The following is a 12,599-nucleotide window of genomic DNA, read 5'->3' on the forward strand; positions in this document are numbered from 1 at the left end:
ATCCCCTGTACAGGGCACTACTGCTGACCCATAGGGAATAGGGAGTATAGCTACAGTACCCAGACAGATCAGGCTGTGTCCCACATCACACCATATCCCCTGTACAGGGCACTACTGCTGACCCATAGGGAATAGGGAGTATAGCTACAGTACATAGACAGATCAGGCTGTGTCCCACATCACACCATATCCCCTGTACAGGGCACTACTGCTGACCCATAGGGAATAGGGAGTATAGCTACAGTACATAGACAGATCAGGCTGTGTCCCACATCACACCATATCCCCTGTACAGGGCACTACTTCTGACCCATAGGGAATAGGGAGTATAGCTACAGTACCCAGACAGATCAGGCTGTGTCCCACACCATATCCCCTGTACAGGGCACTACTGCTGACCCATAGGGAATAGGGAGTATACCTACAGTACATAGACAGATCAGGCTGTGTCCCACACCATATCCCCTGTACAGGGCACTACTGCTGACCCATAGGGAATAGGGAGTATAGCTACAGTACCCAGACAGATCAGGCTGTGTCCCACACCACACCATATCCCCTGTACAGGGCACTACTGCTGACCCATAGGGAATAGGGAGTATAGCTACAGTACCCAGACAGATCAGGCTGTGTCCCACATCACACCATATCCCCTGTACAGGGCACTACTGCTGACCCATAGGGAATAGGGAGTATAGCTACAGTACCCAGACAGATCAGGCTGTGTCCCACACACCATATCCCCTGTACAGGGCACTACTGCTGACCCATAGGGAATAGGGAGTATAGCTACAGTACCCAGACAGATCAGGCTGTGTCCCACATCACACCATATCCCCTGTACAGGGCACTACTGCTGACCCATAGGGAATAGGGAGTATAGCTACAGTACCCAGACAGATCAGGCTGTGTCCCACACCATATCCCCTGTACAGGGCACTACTGCTGACCCATAGGGAATAGGGAGTATAGCTACAGTACCCAGACAGATCAGGCTGTGTCCCACATCACACCATATCCCCTGTACAGGGCACTACTGCTGACCCATAGGGAATAGGGAGTATAGCTACAGTACATAGACAGATCAGGCTGTGTCCCACATCACACCATATCCCCTGTACAGGGCACTACTGCTGACCCATAGGGAATAGGGAGTATAGCTACAGTACCCAGACAGATCAGGCTGTGTCCCACATCACACCATATCCCCTGTACAGGGCACTACTGCTGACCCATAGGGAATAGGGAGTATAGCTACAGTACCCAGACAGATCAGGCTGTGTCCCACATCACACCATATCCCCTGTACAGGGCACTACTGCTGACCCATAGGGAATAGGGAGTATAGCTACAGTACCCAGACAGATCAGGCTGTGTCCCACATCACACCATATCCCCTGTACAGGGCACTACTGCTGACCCATAGGGAATAGGGAGTATAGCTACAGTACCCAGACAGATCAGGCTGTGTCCCACATCACACCATATCCCCTGTACAGGGCACTACTGCTGACCCATAGGGAATAGGGAGTATAGCTACAGTACCCAGACAGATCAGGCTGTGTCCCCACACCATATCCCCTGTACAGGGCACTACTGCTGACCCATAGGGAATAGGGAGTATAGCTACAGTACCCAGACAGATCAGGCTGTGTCCCACATCACACCATATCCCCTGTACAGGGCACTACTGCTGACCCATAGGGAATAGGGAGTATAGCTACAGTACCCAGACAGATCAGGCTGTGTCCCACATCACACCATATCCCCTGTACAGGGCACTACTGCTGACCCATAGGGAATAGGGAGTATAGCTACAGTACCCAGACAGATCAGGCTGTGTCCCCACACCATATCCCCTGTACAGGGCACTACTGCTGACCCATAGGGAATAGGGAGTATAGCTACAGTACCCAGACAGATCAGGCTGTGTCCCACATCACACCATATCCCCTGTACAGGGCACTACTGCTGACCCATAGGGAATAGGGAGTATAGCTACAGTACATAGACAGATCAGGCTGTGTCCCACATCACACCATATCCCCTGTACAGGGCACTACTGCTGACCCATAGGGAATAGGGAGTATAGCTACAGTACATAGACAGATCAGGCTGTGTCCCACATCACACCATATCCCCTGTACAGGGCACTACTGCTGACCCATAGGGAATAGGGAGTATAGCTACAGTACCCAGACAGATCAGGCTGTGTCCCACACCACACCATATCCCCTGTACAGGACACTACTGCTGACCCATAGGGAATAGGGAGTATAGCTACAGTACCCAGACAGATCAGGCTGTGTCCCACATCACACCATATCCCCTGTACAGGACACTACTGCTGACCCATAGGGAATAGGGAGTATAGCTACAGTACCCAGACAGATCAGGCTGTGTCCCACATCATATCCCCTGTACAGGGCACTACTGCTGACCCATAGGGAATAGGGAGTATAGCTACAGTACCCAGACAGATCAGGCTGTGTCCCACACCATATCCCCTGTACAGGGCACTACTGCTGACCCATAGGGAATAGGGAGTATAGCTAAAGTACATAGACAGATCAGGCTGTGTCCCACATCACATCATATCCCCTGTACAGGGCACTACTGCTGACCCATAGGGAATAGGGAGTATAGCTACAGTACCCAGACAGATCAGGCTGTGTCCCACATCACACCATATCCCCTGTACAGGACACTACTGCTGACCCATAGGGAATAGGGAGTATAGCTACAGTACCCAGACAGATCAGGCTGTGTCCCACATCACACCATATCCCCTGTACAGGGCACTACTGCTGACCCATAGGGAATAGGGAGTATAGCTACAGTACCCAGACAGATCAGGCTGTGTCCCACACCATATCCCCTGTACAGGACACTACTGCTGACCCATAGGGAATAGGGAGTATAGCTACAGTACCCAGACAGATCAGGCTGTGTCCCACATCACACCATATCCCCTGTACAGGGCACTACTGCTGACCCATAGGGAATAGGGAGTATAGCTACAGTACCCAGACAGATCAGGCTGTGTCCCACACCATATCCCCTGTACAGGGCACTACTGCTGACCCATAGGGAATAGGGAGTATAGCTACAGTACCCAGACAGATCAGGCTGTGTCCCACATCACACCATATCCCCTGTACAGGGCACTACTGCTGACCCATAGGGAATAGGGAGTATAGCTACAGTACATAGACAGATCAGGCTGTGTCCCACACCACACCATATCCCCTGTACAGGGCACTACTGCTGACCCATAGGGAATAGGGAGTATAGCTACAGTACCCAGACAGATCAGGTTGTGTCCCACATCATATCCCCTGTACAGGGCACTACTGCTGACCCATAGGGAATAGGGAGTATAGCTACAGTACCCAGACAGATCAGGCTGTGTCCCACATCATATCCCCTGTACAGGGCACTACTGCTGACCCATAGGGAATAGGGAGTATAGCTACAGTACCCAGACAGATCAGGCTGTGTCCCACATCACACCATATCCCCTGTACAGGGCACTACTGCTGACCCATAGGGAATAGGGAGTATAGCTACAGTACCCAGACAGATCAGGCTGTGTCCCACATCACACCATATCCCCTGTACAGGGCACTACTGCTGACCCATAGGGAATAGGGAGTATAGCTACAGTACCCAGACAGATCAGGCTGTGTCCCACATCACACCATATCCCCTGTACAGGGCACTACTGCTGACCCATAGGGAATAGGGAGTATAGCTACAGTACCCAGACAGATCAGGCTGTGTCCCACACCATATCCCCTGTACAGGGCACTACTGCTGACCCATAGGGAATAGGGAGTATAGCTACAGTACCCAGACAGATCAGGCTGTGTCCCACATCACATCATATCCCCTGTACAGGGCACTACTGCTGACCCATAGGGAATAGGGAGTATAGCTACAGTACCCAGACAGATCAGGCTGTGTCCCACATCACACCATATCCCCTGTACAGGGCACTACTGCTGACCCATAGGGAATAGGGAGTATAGCTACAGTACCCAGACAGATCAGGCTGTGTCCCACATCACACCATATCCCCTGTACAGGGCACTACTGCTGACCCATAGGGAATAGGGAGTATAGCTACAGTACCCAGACAGATCAGGCTGTGTCCCACATCACACCATATCCCCTGTACAGGGCACTACTGCTGACCCATAGGGAATAGGGAGTATAGCTACAGTACCCAGACAGATCAGGCTGTGTCCCACATCATATCCCCTGTACAGGGCACTACTGCTGACCCATAGGGAATAGGGAGTATAGCTACAGTACCCAGACAGATCAGGCTGTGTCCCACACCATATCCCCTGTACAGGGCACTACTGCTGACCCATAGGGAATAGGGAGTATAGCTACAGTACCCAGACAGATCAGGCTGTGTCCCACACCATATCCCCTGTACAGGGCACTACTGCTGACCCATAGGGAATAGGGAGTATAGCTACAGTACCCAGACAGATCAGGCTGTGTCCCACATCACACCATATCCCCTGTACAGGGCACTACTGCTGACCCATAGGGAATAGGGAGTATAGCTACAGTACCCAGACAGATCAGGCTGTGTCCCACATCGCACCATATCCCCTGTACAGGGCACTACTGCTGACCCATAGGGAATAGGGAGTATAGCTACAGTACCCAGACAGATCAGGCTGTGTCCCACACCATATCCCCTGTACAGGGCACTACTGCTGCTGACCCATAGGGAATAGGGAGTATAGCTACAGTACCCAGACAGATCAGGCTGTGTCCCACATCACACCATATCCCCTGTACAGGGCACTACTGCTGACCCATAGGGAATAGGGAGTATAGCTACAGTACCCAGACAGATCAGGCTGTGTCCCACATCGCACCATATCCCCTGTACAGGGCACTACTGCTGACCCATAGGGAATAGGGAGTATAGCTACAGTACCCAGACAGATCAGGCTGTGTCCCACATCGCACCATATCCCCTGTACAGGGCACTACTGCTGACCCATAGGAAATAGGGAGTATAGCTACAGTACATAGACAGATCAGGCTGTGTCCCACATCGCACCATATCCCCTGTACAGGGCACTACTGCTGACCCATAGGGAATAGGGAGTATAGCTACAGTACCCAGACAGATCAGGCTGTGTCCCACACCACATCCCCTGTACAGGGCACTACTGCTGACCCATAGGGAATAGGGAGTATAGCTACAGTACATAGACAGATCAGGCTGTGTCCCACATCACACCATATCCCCTGTACAGGGCACTACTGCTGACCCATAGGGAATAGGGAGTATAGCTACAGTACCCAGACAGATCAGGTTGTGTCCCACATCACACCATATCCCCTGTACAGGGCACTACTGCTGACCCATAGGGAATAGGGAGTATAGCTACAGTACCCAGACAGATCAGGCTGTGTCCCACACCACACCATATCCCCTGTACAGGGCACTACTGCTGACCCATAGGGAATAGGGAGTATAGCTACAGTACCCAGACAGATCAGGCTGTGTCCCACATCACACCATATCCCCTGTACAGGGCACTACTGCTGACCCATAGGAAATAGGGAGTATAGCTACAGTACCCAGACAGATCAGGCTGTGTCCCACACCATATCCCCTGTACAGGGCACTACTGCTGACCCATAGGGAATAGGGAGTATACCTACAGTACATAGACAGATCAAGCTGTGTCCCACACCATATCCCCTGTACAGGGCACTACTGCTGACCCATAGGGAATAGGGAGTATAGCTACAGTACCCAGACAGATCAGGCTGTGTCCCACACCACACCATATCCCCTGTACAGGGCACTACTGCTGACCCATAGGGAATAGGGAGTATAGCTACAGTACCCAGACAGATCAGGCTGTGTCCCACATCACACCATATCCCCTGTACAGGGCACTACTGCTGACCCATAGGGAATAGGGAGTATAGCTACAGTACCCAGACAGATCAGGCTGTGTCCCACACCATATCCCCTGTACAGGGCACTACTGCTGACCCATAGGGAATAGGGAGTATAGCTACAGTACCCAGACAGATCAGGCTGTGTCCCACATCACACCATATCCCCTGTACAGGGCACTACTGCTGACCCATAGGGAATAGGGAGTATAGCTACAGTACCCAGACAGATCAGGCTGTGTCCCACATCACACCATATCCCCTGTACAGGGCACTACTGCTGACCCATAGGGAATAGGGAGTATAGCTACAGTACCCAGACAGATCAGGCTGTGTCCCACACCATATCCCCTGTACAGGACACTACTGCTGACCCATAGGGAATAGGGAGTATAGCTACAGTACCCAGACAGATCAGGCTGTGTCCCACACCACACCATATCCCCTGTACAGGACACTACTGCTGACCCATAGGGAATAGGGAGTATAGCTACAGTACCCAGACAGATCAGGCTGTGTCCCACATCACACCATATCCCCTGTACAGGGCACTACTGCTGACCCATAGGGAATAGGGAGTATAGCTACAGTACCCAGACAGATCAGGCTGTGTCCCACATCACACCATATCCCCTGTACAGGGCACTACTGCTGACCCATAGGGAATAGGGAGTATAGCTACAGTACCCAGACAGATCAGGCTGTGTCCCACACCATATCCCCTGTACAGGGCACTACTGCTGACCCATAGGGAATAGGGAGTATAGCTACAGTACCCAGACAGATCAGGCTGTGTCCCACACCATATCCCCTGTACAGGGCACTACTGCTGACCCATAGGGAATAGGGAGTATAGCTACAGTACCCAGACAGATCAGGCTGTGTCCCACACCACACCATATCCCCTGTACAGGGCACTACTGCTGACCCATAGGGAATAGGGAGTATAGCTACAGTACCCAGACAGATCAGGCTGTGTCCCACACCATATCCCCTGTACAGGGCACTACTGCTGACCCATAGGGAATAGGGAGTATAGCTACAGTACCCAGACAGATCAGGCTGTGTCCCACATCACACCATATCCCCTGTACAGGACACTACTGCTGACCCATAGGGAATAGGGAGTATAGCTACAGTACCCAGACAGATCAGGTTGTGTCCCACATCACACCATATCCCCTGTACAGGGCACTACTGCTGACCCATAGGGAATAGGGAGTATAGCTACAGTACCCAGACAGATCAGGCTGTGTCCCACATCATATCCCCTGTACAGGACACTACTGCTGACCCATAGGGAATAGGGAGTATAGCTACAGTACCCAGACAGATCAGGCTGTGTCCCACATCACACCATATCCCCTGTACAGGGCACTACTGCTGACCCATAGGGAATAGGGAATATAGCTACAGTACATAGACAGATCAGGCTGTGTCCCACACCATATCCCCTGTACAGGGCACTACTGCTGACCCATAGGGAATAGGGAGTATAGCTACAGTACATAGACAGATCAGGTTGTGTCCCACATCATATCCCCTGTACAGGGCACTACTGCTGACCCATAGGGAATAGGGAGTATAGCTACAGTACCCAGACAGATCAGGCTGTGTCCCACACCATATCCCCTGTACAGGGCACTACTGCTGACCCATAGGGAATAGGGAGTATAGCTACAGTACATAGACAGATCAGGCTGTGTCCCACATCACACCATATCCCCTGTACAGGGCACTACTGCTGACCCATAGGGAATAGGGAGTATAGCTACAGTACCCAGACAGATCAGGCTGTGTCCCCATCACACCATATCCCCTGTACAGGGCACTACTGCTGACCCATAGGGAATAGGGAGTATAGCTACAGTACCCAGACAGATCAGGCTGTGTCCCACATCACACCACATCCCCTGTACAGGGCAGTACTGCTGACCCATAGGGAATAGGGAGTATAGCTACAGTACCCAGACAGATCAGGCTGTGTCCCACATCACACCATATCCCCTGTACAGGGCAGTACTGCTGACCCATAGGGAATAGGGAGTATAGCTACAGTACCCAGACAGATCAGGCTGTGTCCCACATCACACCATATCCCCTGTACAGGGCACTACTGCTGACCCATAGGGAATAGGGAGTATAGCTACAGTACCCAGACAGATCAGGCTGTGTCCCACATCACACCATATCCCCTGTACAGGGCACTACTGCTGACCCATAGGGAATAGGGAGTATAGCTACAGTACCCAGACAGATCAGGCTGTGTCCCACATCACACCATATCCCCTGTACAGGGCACTACTGCTGACCCATAGGGAATAGGGAGTATAGCTACAGTACATAGACAGATCAGGCTGTGTCCCACACCACACCATATCCCCTGTACAGGGCACTACTGCTGACCCATAGGGAATAGGGAGTATAGCTACAGTACCCAGACAGATCAGGCTGTGTCCCACATCACACCATATCCCCTGTACAGGGCACTACTGCTGACCCATAGGGAATAGGGAGTATAGCTACAGTACCCAGACAGATCAGGCTGTGTCCCACACCATATCCCCTGTACAGGGCACTACTGCTGACCCATAGGGAATAGGGAGTATAGCTACAGTACCCAGACAGATCAGGCTGTGTCCCACATCACATCATATCCCCTGTACAGGGCACTACTGCTGACCCATAGGGAATAGGGAGTATAGCTACAGTACATAGACAGATCAGGCTGTGTCCCACATCACACCATATCCCCTGTACAGGGCACTACTGCTGACCCATAGGGAATAGGGAGTATAGCTACAGTACCCAGACAGATCAGGCTGTGTCCCACATCACACCATATCCCCTGTACAGGGCACTACTGCTGACCCATAGGGAATAGGGAGTATAGCTACAGTACCCAGACAGATCAGGCTGTGTCCCACATCACACCATATCCCCTGTACAGGGCACTACTGCTGACCCATAGGGAATAGGGAGTATAGCTACAGTACCCAGACAGATCAGGCTGTGTCCCACATCATATCCCCTGTACAGGGCACTACTGCTGACCCATAGGGAATAGGGAGTATAGCTACAGTACCCAGACAGATCAGGCTGTGTCCCACATCACACCATATCCCCTGTACAGGGCACTACTGCTGACCCATAGGGAATAGGGAGTATAGCTACAGTACCCAGACAGATCAGGCTGTGTCCCACACCATATCCCCTGTACAGGGCACTACTGCTGACCCATAGGGAATAGGGAGTATAGCTACAGTACCCAGACAGATCAGGCTGTGTCCCACATCACACCATATCCCCTGTACAGGGCACTACTGCTGACCCATAGGGAATAGGGAGTATAGCTACAGTACCCAGACAGATCAGGCTGTGTCCCACACCACACCATATCCCCTGTACAGGACACTACTGCTGACCCATAGGGAATAGGGAGTATAGCTACAGTACCCAGACAGATCAGGCTGTGTCCCACACCATATCCCCTGTACAGGGCACTACTGCTGACCCATAGGGAATAGGGAGTATAGCTACAGTACATAGACAGATCAGGCTGTGTCCCACATCACACCATATCCCCTGTACAGGGCACTACTGCTGACCCATAGGGAATAGGGAGTATAGCTACAGTACCCAGACAGATCAGGCTGTGTCCCACATCGCACCATATCCCCTGTACAGGGCACTACTGCTGACCCATAGGGAATAGGGAGTATAGCTACAGTACCCAGACAGATCAGGCTGTGTCCCACACCATATCCCCTGTACAGGGCACTACTGCTGACCCATAGGGAATAGGGAGTATAGCTACAGTACCCAGACAGATCAGGCTGTGTCCCACATCACACCATATCCCCTGTACAGGGCACTACTGCTGACCCATAGGGAATAGGGAGTATAGCTACAGTACCCAGACAGATCAGGCTGTGTCCCACATCACACCATATCCCCTGTACAGGACACTACTGCTGACCCATAGGGAATAGGGAGTATAGCTACAGTACCCAGACAGATCAGGCTGTGTCCCACATCACACCATATCCCCTGTACAGGGCACTACTGCTGACCCATAGGGAATAGGGAGTATAGCTACAGTACCCAGACAGATCAGGCTGTGTCCCACATCACACCATATCCCCTGTACAGGGCACTACTGCTGACCCATAGGGAATAGGGAGTATAGCTACAGTACCCAGACAGATCAGGCTGTGTCCCACATCACACCATATCCCCTGTACAGGGCACTACTGCTGACCCATAGGGAATAGGGAGTATAGCTACAGTACCCAGACAGATCAGGCTGTGTCCCACACCATATCCCCTGTACAGGGCACTACTGCTGACCCATAGGGAATAGGGAGTATAGCTACAGTACCCAGACAGATCAGGCTGTGTCCCACATCACACCATATCCCCTGTACAGGACACTACTGCTGACCCATAGGGAATAGGGAGTATAGCTACAGTACCCAGACAGATCAGGCTGTGTCCCACATCACACCATATCCCCTGTACAGGGCACTACTGCTGACCCATAGGGAATAGGGAGTATAGCTACAGTACCCAGACAGATCAGGCTGTGTCCCACACCATATCCCCTGTACAGGGCACTACTGCTGACCCATAGGGAATAGGGAGTATAGCTACAGTACCCAGACAGATCAGGCTGTGTCCCACACCATATCCCCTGTACAGGGCACTACTGCTGACCCATAGGGAATAGGGAGTATAGCTACAGTACCCAGACAGATCAGGCTGTGTCCCACATCACACCATATCCCCTGTACAGGGCACTACTGCTGACCCATAGGGAATAGGGAGTATAGCTACAGTACCCAGACAGATCAGGCTGTGTCCCACATCACACCATATCCCCTGTACAGGGCACTACTGCTGACCCATAGGGAATAGGGAGTATAGCTACAGTACCCAGACAGATCAGGCTGTGTCCCACATCACACCATATCCCCTGTACAGGGCACTACTGCTGACCCATAGGGAATAGGGAGTATAGCTACAGTACCCAGACAGATCAGGCTGTGTCCCACATCACACCATATCCCCTGTATAGGGCACTACTTCTGACCCATAGGGAATAGGGAGTATAGCTACAGTACATAGACAGATCAGGCTGTGTCCCACACCACACCATATCCCCTGTACAGGACACTACTGCTGACCCATAGGGAATAGGGAGTATAGCTACAGTACCCAGACAGATCAGGCTGTGTCCCACATCACACCATATCCCCTGTTCAGGGCACTACTGCTGACCCATAGGGAATAGGGAGTATAGCTACAGTACATAGACAGATCAGGCTGTGTCCCACACCACACCATATCCCCTGTACAGGACACTACTGCTGACCCATAGGGAATAGGGAGTATAGCTACAGTACCCAGACAGATCAGGCTGTGTCCCACATCACACCATATCCCCATTTGTTACCTGATGACTCGTGTGTGTCCCTGCAGGGAGGCGTGGACCTCCCCACCGCCATCACGCCACGTGTAGAGGTCTACACGCTGGTTACTCTGTAAAACATAAACCTCTTGTCAGACAGATCACAGAGACTGGGTCTGTTCGGTACCAGGATGTTATGGTACCACGTGTACAGGTCTACACGCTGGTTACTCTGTTCTCTCCTGATAAGAGTGTCTGGTCAATGACTCTCTGGATAAGAGATAAGAGCGTCTGGTCAATGACTCTCTGGATAAGAGATAAGAGTGTCTGGTCAATGACTCTCCTGATAAGAGTGTCTGGTCAATGACTCTCTGGATAAGAGATAAGAGTGTCTGGTCAATGACTCTCTGGATAAGAGATAAGAGTGTCTGGTCAATGACTCTCTGGATAAGAGATAAGAGTGTCTGGTCAATGACTCTCTGGATAAGAGATAAGAGTGTCTGGTCAATGACTCTCCTGATAAGAGTGTCTGGTCAATGACTCTCTGGATAAGAGATAAGAGCGTCTGGTCAATGACTCTCCTGATAAGAGATAAGAGTGTCTGGTCAATGACTCTCCTGATAAGAGATACGAGTGTCTGGTCAATGACTCTCTGGATAAGAGATAAGAGTGTCTGGTCAATGACTCTCTGGATAAGAGATAAGAGTGTCTGGTCAATGACTCTCTGGATAAGAGATAAGAGTGTCTGGTCAATGACTCTCTGGATAAGAGATAAGAGCGTCTGGTCAATGACTCTCTGGATAAGAGATAAGAGTGTCTGGTCAATGACTCTCCTGATAAGAGTGTCTGGTCAATGACTCTCTGGATAAGAGCGTCTGGTCAATGACTCTCTGGATAAGAGATAAGAGTGTCTGGTCAATGACTCTCTGGATAAGAGATAAGAGTGTCTGGTCAATGACTCTCCTGATAAGAGTGTCTGGTCAATGACTCTCTGGATAAGAGATAAGAGTGTCTGGTCAATGACTCTCTGGATAAGAGATAAGAGTGTCTGGTCAATGACTCTCCTGATAAGAGTGTCTGGTCAATGACTCTCTGGATAAGAGATAAGAGTGTCTGGTCAATGACTCTCCTGATAAGAGTGTCTGGTCAATGACTCTCCTGATAAGAGTGTCTGGTCAATGACTCTCCTGATAAGAGTGTCTGGTCAATGACTCTCTGGATATGAGATAAGAGCGTCTGGTCAATG

At 51.2% G+C, this 12,599-nt stretch overlaps 1 protein-coding gene across 1 annotated transcript in view; it reads right to left on the bottom strand.

Annotated features, from left to right (window-relative positions):
- The window catches only part of LOC129843321 (GATOR complex protein WDR59-like), a gene marked incomplete at its 3' end in the record, with an annotated part of 56,027 nt that overhangs the window by 37,237 nt on the left and 6,191 nt on the right, over positions 1-12,599 (bottom strand). The window contains exon 4 of the mRNA XM_055911950.1: positions 11,399-11,484. Within this exon, the coding sequence (XP_055767925.1) occupies positions 11,399-11,484 (86 nt within the window). The remainder of the gene's footprint in view (positions 1-11,398; positions 11,485-12,599) is intronic.

This window comes from Salvelinus fontinalis, unplaced genomic scaffold, assembly GCF_029448725.1.
Source record: "Salvelinus fontinalis isolate EN_2023a unplaced genomic scaffold, ASM2944872v1 scaffold_0113, whole genome shotgun sequence".
Classification (NCBI taxonomy): domain Eukaryota; kingdom Metazoa; phylum Chordata; class Actinopteri; order Salmoniformes; family Salmonidae; genus Salvelinus; species Salvelinus fontinalis.